At 35.2% G+C, this 20247-nt stretch overlaps 2 protein-coding genes across 4 annotated transcripts; both read right to left on the bottom strand.

Moving 5' to 3' along the window:
• Positions 1-367: 367 nt before the first annotated feature.
• On the bottom strand, positions 368-4140 carry LOC107783661 (subtilisin-like protease SBT1.2). The gene is made up of 4 exons (XM_016604668.2): positions 3731-4140; positions 2432-3118; positions 1427-1912; positions 368-1348 (listed from the first exon to the last, which is right to left on the bottom strand). Exons 1-4 carry the CDS (start codon positions 4098-4100, stop codon positions 579-581), a joined length of 2313 nt encoding a protein of 770 aa, XP_016460154.1. The 5' UTR covers positions 4101-4140; the 3' UTR covers positions 368-578.
• Positions 4141-6473: 2333 nt separating this feature from the next.
• Positions 6474-17527, bottom strand: LOC107783660 (uncharacterized). 3 transcript variants are annotated; one of them, XM_016604665.2, is made up of 19 exons: positions 17329-17527; positions 16167-16994; positions 14536-14736; positions 13820-13903; positions 13649-13708; positions 13470-13514; positions 12697-12896; positions 12100-12597; positions 11811-11907; positions 11517-11711; positions 11357-11446; positions 11088-11150; positions 10919-10993; positions 10226-10276; positions 9212-9289; positions 8838-8972; positions 7705-7812; positions 7543-7608; positions 6474-6751 (listed from the first exon to the last, which is right to left on the bottom strand). In XM_016604665.2, exons 2-19 carry the CDS (start codon positions 16524-16526, stop codon positions 6683-6685), a joined length of 2475 nt encoding a protein of 824 aa, XP_016460151.1. In that variant the 5' UTR covers positions 16527-16994; positions 17329-17527; the 3' UTR covers positions 6474-6682. The 3 variants fall into 3 exon arrangements, with proteins under 3 accessions (XP_016460151.1, XP_075100932.1, XP_075100931.1); XM_075244831.1 differs by lacking the exon at positions 17329-17527 and having other exon boundaries at positions 11811-11902; positions 12287-12597; positions 16167-16663; XM_075244830.1 differs by lacking the exons at positions 13470-13514; positions 17329-17527 and having other exon boundaries at positions 16167-16663.
• Between the last annotated feature and the right edge of the window lie 2720 nt (positions 17528-20247).

Below are 20247 nucleotides of genomic sequence, written 5' to 3' on the forward strand. Positions count from 1 at the left end.
AGAAAGATGAAATTCAAGTATTGGTTTGGATGAAAAATATTATACTTAACCTTTGAAAGGATAGAGAGAGAGAAAAAAATCTTTATTTTAAAAAAGGAACTCTCACCAAAAAAATATTGTATATGGGGGTTCCCTTTCCCATTCAAAATGTGAGGGGAGGTATTGTTTCCCAACCCTTATAGGTAAAGGGGTAAAATGGATTTTACTCTAATTCAAATCATAAAAAATATATTTAATTATTCAGTTATGTTTCCTTTCTATTCTGTTTGTATCTTTCTTTATCCACTTTGAACTTGCTATCTATCTAGTTATTCGTTTTGTGCAAAAATTGATCTGACAAGTACATTGAATTGGACGTGAAAGTTAAGACCACACAAAATTCTCAAAATCATATAATCTGCAAATCCAAATTAAATGTTTGGAATTAAGACAATGAAAATCTGCTCCTACTATTACAAAATGGATTTGACTTGCATACACCGACAATGTAAAGAATTTTTACACTATCCGTGCATAATAACACGCTTACAACATGTAACATGTCTTATTTTCCAAGTTTATAAAAATAGCCACAGCCTTCACTTCTTTGTAGCCCATGCCACTGAAATAGGACTTCTAACTTTCTGATCTTTATTTCTTAAGTTGATCCACATCAATTGCCCTTCTGCAAAGTTTCTTCTTTGACTTCCAAATCTTTTCCTTGATATAAACCAAACTCTGTAACTTAAACTTTGGTTTACACGCTTAAACATCAGACGTCGCGGTTTAACTCTAACTTTAACTCCCTCAGGTGCAACAACATCAACTGAATAAACAGAATTAGAACTCCCAACATTTGTTACTCTCCTTGTGATCATCTTTCTTGTTTTACCTGCCTTAAATATTACAGAAATTGAGGGGTAATTAAGGCTAAAATCCCTGTTTTTCTGTAAAATATCATGGCAACTAACATTCTTGTGAGTAATACTAAAGATTTCAAAGTTTTTGTACCCAAGAGTACATAGGTGAGTGATATAATCATTAGCCTGAATGTCATATACCAATCCAGGATCATCGGCTTTTCCAGGATTTACATGTCCAGCTCCTATAGCAAAAATTCCAGCTGGTGTGTCGCCGTCCATTATTGGTTTTCCCTTGTGATCAGTTGTATCAGCAGTTGTCATTAGCGCGGATTTTATTGCAGCTGGTGTCCATTTAGGATGAATTGAATGGATTAATGCCGCAATTCCACTAACATGAGGACATGCCATTGAAGTTCCTGATAAGACAGTGAAGTTTACTCTTCTTGTATCCTCAGGTAGGCCACTGGGGCCTATATTTTGCGGCCAAGCAGCTATAATGTTTACACCTAAAGCAGAGACGGATCCAGAATTTAAATTTAATAAGTACAAGATTCGGGTTCAAAACATCATATTGTGCTACTAACCTGGAGCAATTAAATCAGGTTTGAGAATTGAAGGATCAGTAAAACTTGGACCCCTCGAGGAAAATTCTGCAACTGCTGGTGCTCTAGATTTTCCAATAACAGTTCCTCCAAATATGATTCGAGCTGTTGGTTTTCGTGTTGAGTTTATATAGTTTTGCAACTGAATTGATTCGTCGAAACCAATCAATGTTGCTGGAAGGACATGGACATCGACAGAATCTTCCTCCAAATTTACTGCTGTATTTGCCAGGATCATAGCAACACCACCTGATTCTTTAACAACTTGACCTTTCTCTGCTCTTCCATTGACTCCGCGATTACATACTACTATTTTTCCTTGGACTTTTGATTTTGGTAGTGACCCTCTTAAGCAAAATTCACTTCCATTATCTCCATCTGTGAGATAAACAAGCTCAATAATTTTTGGAGTATTATGAACTTGCTTCCCAGGGTACAAGGATTCTCCATACACATATTTGCCATTACCTGTTGGAAAACAAAGAACACAAATAATTTAGGCTTGAAAGTTGAAACACATTAAATAACTCAACATCAACAACAACAAACCCACTGAAATCCCACAAAGTGGGTATAGGGAGGGTAGAGTGTACACAACCTTACCCGTACCTTGAGAAGGTAGAGAGACTGTTTCTGATAGACTCTGACACAAATTGTGGAGGTCGAGAACTCGGACTCATCTCCATTTTGGTCGAACAAAAGAAGCATTATAAGCTTTTTAACAATGACCGATATGAAACACGTTAAATAACTCTTTTCCTAAAATCAATTTTTGCTCCTCTATTTCGCGAGATTGATATGTAATTGAATGCAAACAACTTTAGTGGATATGACAAGCCTATGCTAATAGATGCAAGACTAGAAAGTTATTTTTTCTGGCAAAGTAAACGACAATTTATAGGGAAGAAAAAACCAGCTTAAGATAAAAGGATGTAATGTTAAAAAAATTAATATGTATACTTATATTTAAACAAATTGTAACGTTACCTAGCTGAATTATTGCTGGAAATTTCCTATCAAGTGTGCTAGCACCAATAGTGGAAATCCAAGGAGCTTCATTAGCTACTGAACTTTGAATTGGACCATTATTTCCAGCAGCACATACAACTGAAATCCCATGTTCCATAGCGCGAAAACTGCCAATAGCAATAGTATCCTCATAAAGTGGAACAGGAAAACCACCAAGTGAAAGTGACAATACATCTACTCCATCTCTAATAGCTGCATCCATTGCTGCAAGTATATCAGAACTATAACAGCCACTAGACCAACAAACTTTATATATCGCGATATGAGCACCAGGGGCCATCCCTCGAGCCTCTCCTGCTCCGTTTCCAAGCACACTCGCCATTGGAACCGGAGCTCCCCCTGCAGTAGATGCTGTATGTGTACCATGTCCTTGTGAATCTCGAGGCGACAAATATTCCTCCATTAAATCTAGTGATGTTGTTTCCTTTGATGCAACCATGTGTCCTATGTGAAAGAACCTTGCACCAATAAGCTTGCGATTGCAACTCGAAGAATTGAAATCTTGTCCTTCTTGGCAAGTACCTTTCCATTTCTTTGGAATTGGAAGCATCCCACGATCAACAAAACTTGGACTTTCTGGCCAAATTCCAGTATCAAGAACTCCAATGATCGACCCTCGACCAAATCCAGACTTTAACCAAGTACCTTATTAGGAAAAAACATACTAACATAAAGACAGAATTAAAGAAAGTAAGAAGAAAGACTCTGAGGCGTGAAAACAACTTTCCTTAAAGAGGCATTGCCTGTGTACTACTGCAAATTGACTTAAGCCACATATTTATTGAGTTAAAAGAAGGCTATTCAGAATAGTCATCTTATTTCATGAATAGACATGTCCTTATTTAAATTTATATGAGTTTAAGTTATATATACTGTCAGCATAAGAAATATTTACGCCATCATGTCACTTTTAAACTAAAAAAGGCAGTCCGGTGCACTAAATTCCCGCTATGCATGGGGTCGGGGAAGGGTCGGACCACAGAGGTCTACTATACGCAGCCTTACCCTGCATTTCTGCAAGAGTCTGTTTTCACGGCTCGAACCCGTGACCTCCTGGTCACATGGCAACAACTTTACCAGTTACGCCAAGGCTCCCTTTCATGTCACTTTTAAACTGACGCTTATACTGACAGTGTATATAACTTAAACTCAATTATATGTGTGTGTGTGTGTGTATATATATATATATATATATATATATATATATATATATATATATATATATATATATATATATATATAGAACATCTAACATACCTTCCCTCGAAGGACTAAGTCCTAAGAATTTGTAAGAGTAAGTTGTCTGAATCTCAAGTTTCCTCTCTGGAAATATGGACAACACATTATTTGATTTCCTCAGTGCTTTCAGCTCATTTTCAGATAGTAGAGCAGCAAAACCTTCAAAGGCAGAATGGTAAGAGTATAAAAGTCGAGAAGTAGAGTCTTCTCCTGAGGAAATGAATTTTTCAAGAAATGAAAGGTGCCATTGAAGTTTAGAACTAAAAGGGGTTCTTGTCGTTGCATGTGGATGTAATTGTACTATGTAAGTTTGTAAATTTTGAGCTTGTAGCAAGGGAATAAAACATAGTAGGAAACAAAGAAAGTAGAATTGGATATTGAGTTCCATGTAAGTAGTAGGTACTCAAATCTTGGAATGTAGTGCATGTTTTTTTGGAAGATTTGATGTCGTATTTAAAGGGGTTGAAGAGAATTCAAATTTGGTTTTGTGAAACAGAAGAGGAAACTCGTGAAATTTAAGAGCTCCTCTTCACGAGATGATTTTCAAGATTTCAAAAATCAAGAAAATATTCCTATGATCTTTTAGTATTAATTTGTTCCAATTTGTTCATGTAGTAGAAAGAAAATTTTAGAACGTGGAGATATCTGTTCAGTTAATACGTTCATTTGTTTACCCAAAATAAAATAAAATAAAAATGTTACCAGTGCAATTTATGCACACGCTCCACTGCGGCGTTGGTTTTTAGTTTTTACTGCATTTGAGCATTGAATTGAGTCACGCCACGGCTAGCTTCTTTTTAGGACATTGGCGCAGGCTTTTGAGGCTCCTTTTGTGTAACTGAAATAATGCAATTACATGTAACTATCCCTAATAAGTATTAGTATTAGGTTATTTGAAAAATAAGATTGGGTACCTGCTATAATAAGTTAAAATATGTTGATAATGTAAAAAAAAAATTATATTGTCAAAGTATATAAATTAGTTTTCCTTTAAATTTAAGTTTCCCTGAACTGACAATGCATTAGTTTCTTATACCAACATGTAAAATTGACCTACAATAATATGCAACTTTTCGTAGCATATATTATAATTGGTCAGTTGAGATAGTGTAAAATTTATTTATGTTATCATGAGTGTATATAACTAAAATCTTATCCATGCTATAATCGGTAAATTGAGATAGTTGGTTCTTTGATTGGTTTCGTGCATTATCGAGAAAAAGCTCATAAATCAACTCAAATTACTGTATATTACTAGAAATTGAAGGGCTAGATAAGGAAACGTTGAGTGAGAATTAAACGACAAGTTTCAAAAGTTCGAATCACATTAAAAGTAAGTGAGAAACCATTGTTGATTGTCGAAAAACAAAATAAGAACAATAAAGACTTCTTGATAATTGATGGTTGATGATATTAGCTAAATGAATAGAAAAAGGAACAAAACTGAGATAAATGCAAATATCAACATCCAACAAAATGTAAAAGCTGCTCCATTTTTCTTCTTGCTCTTCTTCTTTTCTCTCTCAAATTCCAAGTCTTTGAATGACAAGTTTACACCAGGATCCCCCATTTTCACTTTGCTTCCCAACAAAATGGAGTTATTCACTCCTTGAATATTATTACTTATATAAATGTTTATGCTACAATATTCTGATCTTGATTCACTAGAACCACGGCGTACAATCATCGATGCCCCAACGTTTTGCCCTTCCAAATTGACACATTTAAATGGCACATTTTTGCTCTCTGGTGACATGAACACTGCTATAAGCTTTACTAATTCAGGAGTTGAGAGATGTTAGTTTCTTCTTTGCCTTAGCTAGTTGTTAGTTTCAGCCTTTTCTATGTTAATGATGAGTACAATCTACTTTTCTTTATCTACAAGAAAAGTATATGCTCCTATGAAATAACTTAATGAACACTCAATAAAAAGAGACATGCAGAATTTTGAGCAAGTGATGTCCGCTTATTGTCGTGGTGTTTAAAGTTTTACTTCGGATCCCAAACTAATATTTACTTTATATTATTTTATATGAAATCAAACCTATTATATACATGCATATTGTTTTTAGAAAAATATTATTGTCTTCGCACGGAGGGAAGCCTTAGCGTAACTGGTAAAGTTGTTGTCATGTGACCAGAAGGTCACAGGTTCGAACCGTGGAAACAACCTCTTGCAGAAATGCAGGGTAAGGCTGCGTACAATAGACCCTTGTGGTCCAGCTCTTTTCCGGACCCCGGGAGCTTAGTGCACCAGGCTGCCCTTTATTAGTCTCCGCACAGATAGGACACACTGTCTGAGCACACACTATGTTTTCATGTCCAAACACAATTTAACTTTTAAATATCGTTTTTCAAATTAACTTCAAATACTATTTTTTTCAAATCGCAATCAAATTATGTCCAAATGCCTACTTAAAAACATCACTAGTACAACTCTTTCAACTGTGAGTATATAAAATAGGAATTCTAATGCAGTAAAGAAGCAGCTCATGGCTAAATGATGGCACTAATTACAATTACAGTTTTTCAAGTCATATAAGTTACTAGTCTCAAGACTACATTATAAATGTGTACATATGGCAGCACACCAAATATAAATTTTCAACATGAACTACCTTTTCTCTAAGCAGATATCTTAAATTACATCAATCCCACACACAAAAAAAAGTAGGGATGATAATCTTCTAGGCTATCTTTCTCAGTTTTCTAATCATGTTATTGGAAAATCCATTTCATTAGATCACCTATACTTCCAAAATTTGGAGGAAAAACTGTCAATTGTTATCATAATTATTCCTGAATAAAGTTTCTCCTTACAGCCTGTGCACAACTCATGCCTTTCTATGCTACAACACCGGTATACCAAAACATACAACAAAAAAAAGGTTAGTCCGGTTATGTGCCTATGTCCTCTTGCTTCTTCTCTGCAACAACAGAAAGTTCAAGCACATCTTTTTTGCTAATATCCTACTCGTTCTCGTAGCTTGAAAGACGAGCATCTGACAAAACGGTGAAAAGCTGTGTATCCACAAAAAGCTGCATAAACAAGAAGAGAATGTACTGATGAGAGTTTCTAAGCTTCAAAGTAACAGAGGATTACACAATCATCCTACTCGGAAAAAAAAAAACCATGAACAATATCTCAAGGAAAAGGTTCTATGTTATCAAAACAATAACAGATGATGATAAACTCAATAATCCACTCCGTTAAATGCATGAAAATGGGTACTTTGCTCTCATGCTTTTTAAGGCAACACCATCCTCAAGGTTTTGAGTCAAGATTGAAGAGTAAAAGCTCGTTCTTGAAGCAAAATAGCTAACGAAAAAAAAGAGCTCATATTGGTGGTTCAAAGAACACCGAAGAAACCACTTTTAACGCCCATAAAAATGAATAAGAGAGATCCCAAGTAATGAGAAAATGACACGTTAACTGTGAAAACCAAAAGGAAAGCACATGGTTCTCACCGCTTTGTAATACTGATGAAAAGTTCATGGAACTTCGGAGGCGTATTATAAGTGTAATAAGAGGCCTTTAATGAATAAGATATATGACTCCAATTCGATTGCATGTTCAAAATCATTAGTCAGTGGAAACATAAAAACAAAGTTCCAATACAACAACCACTGTACAGTGTGCTAAGCATCTATTCTGACTGACACATTAATGAGCGGGCAGAGCTATTCAGCAAAATTTAGCATCCATACCACTTAACAATATATCAAAATGCCTCCAAAAGCAGTGATATCTGGTACTGAGCAAGCCAAGTGAAAAACGAAAAGCCAATTAAATAACTACCACTTACTGATAACAGAGAAATTGACTTTACCTTCACAAAAGGTTGATCCCTACCAGGAAAAGAATCAATAAAGCTATCCTTTAGCAGTATCGAGACCTGGAAAATAAGAGGAGAAGCTTAATGGACTCAGACTACTAGTTTCCAGATCAACCTACCAAAAGATTGTGGAGTCAATTAGAAACCCGTCATTACCCGGTCACTGTTTGACTGTACGCTAGTTATTGTATGAGACCTCAAATCTGAACAAAGAGACTCTAAATAGCGCCGCATAACAGTCAAGAATTGTGCTGCAGCTTCAGCCTGAAAATTAGTCATAATTTAACATAAAAAACATAAAAGGAGAAAAGCATGTCATAGGGGAAGAATTAAGCAATTAAGGAAATGCAGCTCTGACACAAGCCCATTTGTACTGATATGGATCTTGGGCCTAACTCAACCCCAAAAGTTAGCTTATGAGGTGAGGATTGCCGAAGACCATATAAGGAAACCAAGGACCTCAAATCCCACCGACGTGGGACAACTCAACATGTACAATATGAAAACTAGGCTGTACATAAAACCTAAAATTTTATTTTTACCAGACAATAAAAACTTTTCTTTAGGCTGTACATAGAACTTTTTACTTTACCTGATCAAAGAAAAAGGAAAAAAAGAGTAGGCTATACATGGTGAAAGGATTGCTATCATCATGATATACAACAAGCGACAACCTATAGATAGTTTTCCAAAATCAAAGTTACATGCCCCTTTCTTCTAGTTCCCTTTTGAAATTGACTCCAAACTTACACTATGTTTTCAAATTCCACATCCTTGTGCTCATCTTAATTCATACTTATAGCCTGTTTGACCAAGCTTCTCCAAGACCAAAAGCACTTCTTCTTTTTTTCAAAAAAAGTACTTTTTTTCAAAGTAGAAGTGTTTGGCCAAGCTTTTAGAAAAAAAAAGTGTTTTTGAGTAGAAGCAAAAACAGAAAAAAGTAGCTTCTCCCCGGAAGCACTTTTTTAAAAGCACTTTTGAGAAAAATACACTTAAAAGCACTTTTTAAAAGCTTGACCAAACACTAATTGCTGCTCAGAAGTGCTTTTCAAATTAATTAGTCAAACACAAACTGTTTCTCACCAAAAGTACTTTTGAGAAAAACACTTCTCAAAATAAACTGATTTTAGAAGCTTGGCCAAACAGGCTATTAGGCTCGTAAAGGTGCAAGAGAAGATGGAAGATAAAACTAAATATGAGGCTGGCTGATCAAGCTCCATTAATTCAAAATAAGAATCGTAATATCAGGCTAAGCACGACATTAAGAGAAGCTGAATAATGACGGATACCTGCAGTTCACTGCATCTGTATATAGGGCGCCTTTGAGCAACAGAGTCTTCACGTGACAATCTAGCGTGGATTGGCCGCAGTTCTGACAGAAGCTCCTTACGTCGAGGAAGTAGAGGCAAGTAACACGATTTTATCTGCAGGCTCAACATAAAAATAACAAGATGAAAAGTTCGAAAGCAAAGACAACTAAGTTCTAGCAATACAAAATGCCGTGATATTAGTATCATTACATTATCCAGAAATATGGAGAAGAGTTTATATGTTTTAGGAAAGCACGGGCTAGAAAAACTACAAAACATCTTCATATACGACACCAACACCACTTACTAGATATAATAAATACTTTCATGAACTATAACTACAACCAACTAACCTGATCTTTGGTTACATTAACACGAACAAGATTAAAGCTTTTCATCTTCAAGTCAGTTGGTTTGTGCTGCAGGCCAACCTGTCAATCATTGGTCACAAAGAAGATAGTGAATTCAGAATTTTGCAATTTCTTCTCTGAGTAGAACCCTTAGGTAGGCCGAAGTTTTTGACACCCAAAGAAGACGGCTAAGGGACGACACTCTCAGATACCACAAAGCTAAATGGTTGGCATTCAATCTTGTTGGTTATCCCGGAAAAACTGCAGCTCCGAGGATATTTAACTAGCTGATTGGCACAGTTTTGAAGAAGCCAAGGCAAGCCATATCTAACTACCTACTGTCAGGAGAATACAATGAGTTTGCGCAGTTATGCATGTTAGAGTGTCCCACATTAGTTGAAGGTGAGTTGCAGTTTCTTTACATGGTCTTGGGCAATCCTCATAGATGAGCTAACTTTTAGGGTTGAGTTAGGCGCAAGGTCAATTTTCTTAACAATGTGAAAACTATAGTTCTCAGTAGTGCAATTGTATCAAGGTTCACTAGTCTTGACGCATTCCATGCATCACCTAAAGTAGACTACATCTTCCATTATCATGCTCATGCATGCTATTAGGGCAATTCTTAAGAAATAATAGTTCCTAATCCCACTGCTACGTAATAGAGGGATGCCTAATAAAAGATTTTACATTATCTTACATGGACAGTAGGCAGGCAACACAAAACTATTCTCAAACTGCCCACTTTACCCAGCCCAGCCGGAACTGTCAATTGGCATCCAGTTCTTTGTGAACGCGCGCATATGTGAATTAACATTCTTAAGAAATAATAGTTCCTAATGCATATTCATCTGACTGCTTCAGGTACTTAATTGACTTGTCTAGTACTGTAGAAGGAACAAATTCACCAACCAAACATGTAGCATAAATTATAGTTAGACAATCTTAAAATTGCAATAAAATTGTAGCATAGCTTCACCAAAAGTAGAACGATGAGACAGAAAAAAAAAAGAAACTCACAATGAAAGGTACAGGAGCATCAAGAAAATCAAGCATCTTCCCAGGCAAAATCTGAATTAAGAGACAAAGTCAATTGATGATTGTATCTTGAAGAGAAAAAGAAAGAGGGAGAGTGCTAAATTCAGAAATAATGACGATTAAAATCATGAAGGATGATAGCTACAACACACATATTGCTGCATAATTAAGTCCTCGTGTAATTCAGTACAATGTACCATGAAAGAGCTTTCTAAATCACAAACGGTTGAAAGGTTCAAGAATGAGCAGTCACTGGGTTGAATGCATGTTTTGCACCAAAGCTATTATGCTCACATCATTAAAGGGCCATGAGATTTAAGGGGGTACTTCTCCTCACCCATTAATTGTTGGCGACATTGTTTACTTGTCAACAAGTGCCGACAGATTATACATCTACTATTTAAGAGTTTATTCAACTAGAAACCCCACAGTGAAGGAAATAAATGTGATCAAGCATTTGGTATCACCAAGGAGAAGACGATTAGTTGTGAAGAAGCAACACTCATGTACAGAATGAAAATTACACGACAAGTATAGGAACTCATTCAAACACCCCTTAACACATTGAACACTTAAAATAAGATAAAATGACAGTACAGCACAGCAAAAAATCAACAAAGATTACAGACACAAAATTATGAGGCTGAGAAGTAATAGCTATGTTAAAAAACTTACAGGTAAGAATAAACTCTGCCATTGAAATGGACGAATAATGGGGATCAGAGATAGCACCACAGCAGATAGAACACCCTGTACTTGTTGCAAAATAAGAAAATGAATAAGCTCTTCATGAAACTCAAGAAATACCAAAAGCATATGAATTCCAAGATATAAAGAAAATTACCAAATTGGGGCACACAATAACCACTTGTTTTTCAAGAAGCACACCAGTGACTAAGGCCAATATCTGAAAGAGCATTCCTTGTCAAACTGAATAATGAATGCCATTTAAAGTTCATAATCATACGCAGTGAAATTTACAAAGTGCAGACACTTGCTAAAATTTGGGAATAGGTAAGCTAAGTGGCCAACAGAGATTGACACAGTTCGGGTTTCAGAACAGTGGTCAGTAGAAACAAAATCAGACGAGTTAAGGACTACTCAAAATCTTACCGTCTCAATTGAAAGTGCACGACAAATTGTTGCAGTTGTCCATATAGATAGTCCAACAGCTTCCTCAGCAGCGGCTAAATGAAAATTTACCTAAGAAAATAATAACTGTCATCAATTAGAAAGAGAAAAAAATTTCAATCCCAAAGACACGAATTAGAACCTTTGCAACTTCATCTGCATCCTTCATACTTGTACCCAGATGTTTCTCACTAATTCCAAGTTCAGAAACTGAAATTCTCTCGTATTCAATAGCCTGTAGATGTTCGAGTGGCTGAAAAACAATCTTACTTCCTCGTGGTGGAAGGGGCAAGGAATGATAACTACAAACTATTTGCAGCAAATCATTCTTATTCTCCTACACAAGAGCATAACAAAGTGAATAGAGGAGGTGTGAACTCATAGGTGAATCAAACACTAACATGAATTTCTGTGGGTGGAAAAGAGAACTACAGACTCTAGCCCACTCCATTATCATCTCACAACCGGCATCCTTGTCATTGCTGAAAAATAAGTCATCGTCTTCATCCTCGGATACCATACTTCTTGCTGAACTGCCAAAAGAAAACAACTTATTGACAAATTTATATTTAATGTGAGGAAATAATGTTTATGCTTCACATATGCTGGATAAAAGACAAGATGAAAACAAGAAGAATAACAGTACTCCATTCAGCAAGAAAGGTATAACAGAATAAAAGATCTGACTCGATTCGGGCAAGATAAGAAAGTTAAAAGTTGACCACCTAAATAAGGATTCAAAGCTTCCAAGACGCTCTAAAGAATGGACCTTTGAGCAGACAAAAGGCCCGCTCTCAGGGGTTCGGTAATTGTCTTGAATTCCAAAAACCCTTTCAGTACTATCGGATCGATTTTCTGAGGCCTCGGATACACAATCATCAAAATAATGGATGTTCCTTCCCCCATCCTTACCGAATCCTCTTGCTTGACTATGATCTGATGCCTCACTGGCGGTGACACTTACAGGCGAAGAAACTTCCCACTTTGATGATGACGAGGGAACCTCATCGTCCGAGATTATCCCAGCTGCTGCAGCAGTAAGAGCAATTGCACAGTCAACTGGTATTGCAGAAGCTGTCCAATCTGCTTCATCATCCCTGTAAGGGGAATCAACGCTTGCATTTGATGCGTCATTCATTTTCGATGCAGAGGGGATAAAATCAGTGAGATTTATTTCACTAACAAAATGTGTTATCCTATTCAGACGCTCTTGTGCAATTACACTGCATTCAAATAAATATAATATAGTCAATCGTATAGAATAAATAACTATTCAACTTTATTCATACCAGTAGACAGCCGATGAGAAATTCAGCGCAAACCTGTTCAACATCTCGTAGTGTAATTCAAATAAAGGAACTCTTGTTATAAGACAATAACAGCGGGGCGCGGAAACCAAAAACCGACTGCGACCAACTGATGATTGGGAAAGAGGTGATGAAGGAACATAGATAGCAGGTGGTTTCTGAACAATTTCTGATACATGTAAACATACACCATAAAGGGTAGCATTGTCTGCCACCTGATGCAAAGCACATATTGTAACTTCAGCATTTTACACAAATTAATATGAACACAATGAAAAGAAGAAAAGGTAAAAATCCAAAGCCAACATATAACACCACGACAGCAAATAGAAAGAGTCATCTACAAGAAAACTCCAAATAAAAAAAAAAAAGAATGAGCAAGAAAATACCAACAGTAGAGGAAACCAGGTCGCGCCCTTCACTTAGAGTAGTCAACACTGGCTAGTAAGTTAATTACTTACCTAGTAATATTTGTGCATAGCCTAAGACTCCTATACGTGGAGCCCCTTGTACATTGTTTAACATCAACTCAAGACAAATTTTCTCTTCTCTTTTCATGAATACTCTTGACTTCTTTAGGATTCATCAAAAAATAGAAGTTTTTAATTTAAAACAGAGTAATTTTGCACCATCAGTTCCACAATGATCCAAGGGAAAAGTAGAAAAGCACAGAAGAAAATATATGTTACGTACCGAAGAAAGCAATACCAAAGTTCATGTCAATTAATCAACTAAGTATCAATCCCAAATCAAAAGTCAAGAATTCACAGCAATTTCCTTGGGCTTACCTTAAGGGAAAATACGAACGACAAGTCATCTCTGCCTAAGTGCTCCTAAAGATAAAGGAAAAGTTAAGTTGATTTCTATTAAGAAGAGAATTGTTGCTTTACTGCATAATCAAAAAATATGATGCAAATGAGCATCAAGATTTCAAGCAGAATCGAAAAATAAATCTATTTTACTTTACCTGCCCATAGACCAGCTCATTTAGTTCACTAAATGATGGTGTCCTTTCCATTACATGTGCCTGGATTACAAAGCAAACGCATGAATGTATGGGATAATTTTGAGAAGTAGAATGCCTTGAGTTATACGCTGATGAGAACACAATTAAAGTATTAGACCAGCAAAACTATACCTTAACGCCTCCAGGAAAGCAGAATGCTGCCAAATCCTTCATGCGCATAGCTAACTTCTTTCCAGGAGGATACTTAAAGAGTACCTGCGAGAGAGGGGAAAGAAAAAGGAAGATAGTGTCAAGGCAAGAAAATATATCATACCATGTCACTGAGATATAGGTAAATTATTGGAGCCAAAATGGATATTTACATACGTACCCACAGCAACAATGAATGACCAATCTAATATTTGATGAAATAAAAACTGGAATATTATAACTGGAAATATTTGAGGAACCGAATCCGAGCTTCAATATAATATTTGAAGAAAGAAAAAAATATAATAGGAATATTAATGCTCAAGCCCGTGAACAAAATACCAACTTATAGGATCATAAAATATGAATTGAAACTCGTAATTAGAAGAAAGGGGGAATCAAGAAGTCTGAACATTTCTGCTTGGTCACAACCTGAAATCATATCTAAATTAGACTTATGACGCAGAATAGGTCTCGCCGTATTTTGGGAAAAGAAAAAGCATTTATTCAAATTTTTTCTCTATGACTAACACACCTAAGGGCTGTACTAATTTGTTAGTCATAGCGAATTAATTTGAGATGTGAAACAAAGTTGGCTTTGAATAATTTTATTACTTATGAGAAAGTTACCTCTTTTCAGAATAAGCAGAATTTGACTTGTAAACCATAAATATGCAGATTTATGCAAGTAAACAAACCTGAGGTTCTAGGGATGGAACTGAAGGACCACAATTTGAAAGCATTCTGAAATCCACCATGTCAGATGTTTCTAACTGCACTTCCCATTTTTTTCTCCTTGCAAATGCATCCTCAACATCCTCAAGATTAGCATCGGGATGGAGACCAACGATAACAAAGTGCTCAAAAAGCGTGTCGGGCTCCTTATATTTCTTATAATCCTGCGCAGAATTTTCGTTTGTTTGCATCAAACATGATTCCCCAAATGTCTAGAGCAATCTAATGTGTAAGAGCTGAAGGCTAGTTTTCAAGCAAAAACAGTTGGGTAGAATTACTGAATCAGAAAAACCCATATATGTTTACTATTACTACCACCCTAGAAGGGAATGTCCATAAATGATATGTGCAAAGTATATAAGCTTGTCGGCGATACTTCATCCTTGTGCAACAAAATATACAATTTTGTTTGCCATGAATACTTGTGCATCTGTACATGTCATTAACGCAATATCCCCTATTAGGAATTTGAAAAGTTTGTCAACTTCTCTTACTCCTCCTTTAGAGGCCCTTCCCACATATTAAGCTAATAAAAGTGGAAAATGTTGGAAAACATAGGTTGTTTGAGAAAATCCATATCAAAAGAGCAAAACATACCTTAAAAGTACAGATCCAACTACAAAACATATGCCTCAATCCCAAGCTACTTGGGGTCGAAAACCTCAATATCCATCTCACTCCATTTGGATCCATTTCATTCCAATACTTAATAATTTAAGGTTCTAATACTGTAAGTTCCTTAAATTTTCTCAGGGTCTACAAAGTTTCTAGATAAACTAGAGTCCTAACAAATAGTTCGCCTAATGCAAGTGCACCAACATGAGCAAGTCCTCGCAAACGACATTCTCTCCATCTTATTGAACTAATCATATTTAATCTTGTCTAATCTTGTAAATATTATACATCTATCTCAATGTGCACATTTCTATGTTACTCATTTTGTGGAAATGTTGAATTCAAATACCCAAAACACACTTTCATACAACAGTGTTATTCTTACAAGCATTGCATAGAACTTTATTCCAATAACTGTGATATTCAAGCCAACTTGCCCACCTCTATTATTCTATCGGGTACCTCCATCTCTTGACCAACACAGGTACTGGGTAACTCTGCGTACCAAAGCTTAGGTAATTGGTAAGAAACCACCTACCTTTTTGTGTCGACTATGATTTGAACTTTTATTGGCGTCTTCCTATCTCAAAATACTTCCGTATAACTCTTCCATTACAACCATCTTATTTTGATTCGGCATTATCATACAATTCTCCTAAAACATTTATTTTTAGACATCGAAATCACATCTAATCTCATTTCTACTTCATTCTAATTATAGTGGCTTAACTTGAAGTGTGTCTTTTCAGTCTTACTTCTCGTATCCTAATACACTTACTCGATAAATTGATATCCCATATTAAAAAGGAACTGCGGAGCAAATAAAGGAACACAGAACTGTCTATGTCAAAATTCAACACATTATTCTCCATGTTTCCTCGAAAAGGTTGTTCAATGAAAAAGCAACTTAAATTTCTAGTAAAAAAACAGCCATAAACTGAATTATAAGCAATTTGGATACAATATGAAAGCAGCATACCGAGGTTTTAGAGTGAAGCTGATACCACTGCCGCTTTTGATTAGCCAAAACCTCAGGATTAAACGATAAGAACGAGCAGTCTTCTTGTGAAGTAGTACCCCAGTTACGCAAAGCCCTTTGCATTTGAGACTTCCATTTTGTAAAATTACTGCTCCCACTTCTATGAATAGAAGAAGTCACAATCTCACTACGACTTCTTCTATGTCCAACAATCCCTGTACTTGGTGAAAATCTCGAACTACTACTTGAGTAAACATTTTGTAACGCCTCTCCAGCAACTCTTACTGCTTCCTCAGAGATTTGCTGTAATACCCTGTAGGGTGATGATGGCAATTCTTCTTGCCCATTGCCTTCTTTCATATTAATTCTTTTATTATAACAACTCTACAATAAGCAAACAACAATTGTGTCTCAGTCCCAAACAAGTTGGATTCTGCTATATGAATCCTCACTGTCCGAGTTTCTCCATTTAAGCATTTTTCCCAAACAACTCCAAGTATCAATTTACACCCTTCTCCTGTCACATTATTTGATTGATAGTTTCAATACATTCTTGAGAATTACAGCCAAACTGAACTAACCCATCAAATATTTTTTTCTCAATTTGACGAAAGTTTGAATCTTTGTTCACTGAACATTACCAATAATACCCTTTCTCATCAAACCATTCCAGTTTCAATGCAGACTTGAAATTTACAGCCAAATTAAACGTGACCCGCCAAGAATCTTTACCCAATTTGAAGAAAGTTTGAATCTTTATTCACTGAATGTTACCAAAATAAGACCAAAAGGCTGATTCTTGGAACCTTAAGCAAAATGTGAAGTACCCTGGGATTGAGAACAATAAGGAGAAAAAAGTTAGAATCATAAATATATGTAAATTAAACTCCAATTTTTGTATTAAAAAAAACTGTCTAAAAAACTATAGCCACTCAATCGAATAGGAAATCTGAGGAACACCCAAATTAGATACAATGTGGAAAAATGTGGAAAATCGACCAAGTACAACACAAAAACAAGCATACAAGAGAAATGAGAGTTACGTTAAAAAGGGCTGAATCATAATAATAATAAAGTGAATCATTGCAAGAATCTTGGATTCTGGAAAACATGTCGGGACAGAAAAAGCAAAAAAGAAGAAGAAAGATGTGATGTTTTATACCCAGAAACAAAGAAATGTGATCGTGGTTGGTTTTTAGCACTTGTACCATGTGGTTTTTTTAAGGCAAGAGGTTATCTCTGTCGTATTTGGGGGTGGTGGGGGTGGGGGGAGGGTTGTTGTTGGCGGAGGAGAGAGCGAGGAAGAGGAGAAAGTTGCCGAGAATAACGGTGGGGGAGCATGCAGAATGAGCATTGTTTTTCATAGGATCAAATCACCGTTATTTTTCATACTTAATGAAGAGGAAAGTCTTCTGGCTATTCTTGACCACGAATTTTTACCATGGTAAATTCTTGTGAGTAAATCTCATTTAACCAAAGTTTGTCGTTTTCAATGAGAATACAAACAATTTTAATCTTTTATGTTTATCAAAATTGAATAAATTTTAATCTCTTTTACACATGAAATTAGTTATATTTCGCTCCCGTTTGGCCATAGAATTTGGGAGTTTTTTTTCAAATTTTATTTTCAAATATTTATTTGTTTATAGATTTTAACCATTTTTGGTAGATTTTGAAAACAAAATATTCAAATCCCAAAAAGTAGCTTTAGAGTAGTTTTTGAAGTTTTTTACTCACAAAATTTTAAATTTTTTTCGAATAAAATGCATGTCCAAACACAATTTCAGCTTTCAAATAATATTTTTCATCTCATCTTCAAAAACTCATTTTTTCAAGTTTCAACCAAAACTATGTCTAAACTAGCTTCATTGAATGGCTCGTAAGGAGCATGTGAGCTGGGGCTGATGTAGTATAAGAATATTAGGTTCACATGAACTCAATAGTTTTGATGTGAAGCGTAAACTTTGTATAAAAAATTACTAAAATTACAATAAATAATATATATAAACTCATAATTTTAAAAATATAATAGGTTCAAAACTATTAAATTATAGTGTTTAAATCCTAGATGGCTGGATCTGTCTTTATACGTGAGCCATTTAAACGGAAGAGACCATTAGAACACTTGCTTTCAATTCATTCCCCAAACATCAAAACAACCTTTTATAATTCCATTGCAAAACAAAAGACAATTAAAAAAGGACTTTACATCTTTTCCCTTTTTCGAAGTAAAATTTTTTACACGATTTACCTGGTGATTTTTGAACTTCTATGAAAAATGATACTTTTGTATTATCAAGAAAATGTCTTAAACTTACATGTACCCTACTTATATGTGACGTATATAAAAAAAAAAACTCACTATATCAGCAATCTAATGAGATTTTTAAACAACTTACTGAATTTGGACTTTGACCGATATAACTTTTGTAGTAGTATTAAGCATCTCAACGTAGAATTGTAGTTCCAAAATATAAAGTTAATTAAGGGAAGGGAAGGGGTCTAAGCTAGCTAATGCATGAACTCTTTTAACTAGTAGCTATTACCATATTCTTTCAGTAAACAAAGAAGTCGTTCCAAACAAAATTATTTAAGAGAGACTCAATTTCTCAAAACAAATATTAATCGGAAGTACTTAGTGTAGTATTTCAAAAAATGGCCCAAAAACAAGTCCTTTTGTTTTTCGACATAAAAATAAGTCTATTATCCAAAACTTATATATATTGCTACTTTGACCACTTGGTGTAGTCGTGTTGCCACGTTCAAGTGTGTAAACAGTTGAAAATTGTGAAGAAGTTATGCCTCGTATTTTGTTTTGTAACCAATCTTCATATTTTAAAAAAGAAAAGGCGAACAGTTATCAAGAAATATTCATTAATGGGGTGGGAAAATAACATGTGCAAACGTATTAGGATTTCCGTCAAATAAGGTCACCTATTAATGCTTTGTTTCCTCCCTAAAACAAGTCATGTAATTTAAATACTATAGTTATTGGGTTTGCAAGACAAACATTATTCTCCCTTTTGATCATAGATTTTGGTTTCATTTTTAAAAAAATAAAAATAAAGCATTGTTTGTTTATGAAATATAATCATATTTTAAAGGAAAAATTCAAAAATTTTCAAGTTTCCAAATTGGGTGAAATTTTTTGTTCAACTTTTCTTCAAATAAAATGTATGTCCAAACACAACTTCAAAAATTCTTTTTTCAAGTTTCCATCAAATCTATGTCCAAACGCTAGATATATTATATATTGCTTAAGCAGAAATTTTGCTATTTTGATATGTATTTAAGTCATATAAACTGTCAGCTTAAATAGTTTTTAGTCATGGATTATCTCCTGTGTAACACATTTTTTCACCCATTTTTTGTGCTTTCTCTAAATTGATTCCATTCAAGTTGAGACATAAGAGGAAAAAAGTAGATCAGATACCTCAAAAGGCAACTATTTGGGTTTGTGTTAATGCTCAAGTGCTCGTTCTTCCTCCTTTTTTTTTACATACTCCGTTGATATACTTGTTTGCTTACGAGAAAAAATACGAAAAGCAAATTAAAAAATGGTGTACCTTTTTCAAAGCAGTTCTGTCCTAGGAAGTCTACAAGTCGTATCTAGTAGAGTCTTGTTTATGGGTGTGTTGTACACCACACTTATAAGCAGGAGGTTACAGGGCATCTAGGGATGTCACTCTTTCTTCTTACTCTAGGTCATGGGGTATAGCTCAGTTGTAAGAACTCAATTTCCTAAATTCTATCTTAATCATAATACGACATTACCTACAGTTGGTAAGAGATTGAATATAGCTATGGAAGAGTTGAGTCAGAGGAACTCGATTTTTCATGATGCTTATGATGAGTAAATGTAAGGTCTTCAGTAGATCATGTATGTACTAAGACGTGTAAGCCTCTTGACAAAGAGTCTTAAGGCAAGAATATCTATCCACCCCTATGGTGAAAGGCAATGAGAGATTCAGAAGATAGATACAAGTTTGAACAAGTAAAAGAAGCAAGATGAAGAAGGGTACGAGGCGCCCAGTTAGTGAAGATTATCAGTATTTACAATTCAGACAGAGGAAAATAAGCC

Source organism: Nicotiana tabacum, chromosome 22, assembly GCF_000715075.1.
Source record: "Nicotiana tabacum cultivar K326 chromosome 22, ASM71507v2, whole genome shotgun sequence".
NCBI classification, from domain to species: Eukaryota; Viridiplantae; Streptophyta; class Magnoliopsida; order Solanales; family Solanaceae; genus Nicotiana; species Nicotiana tabacum.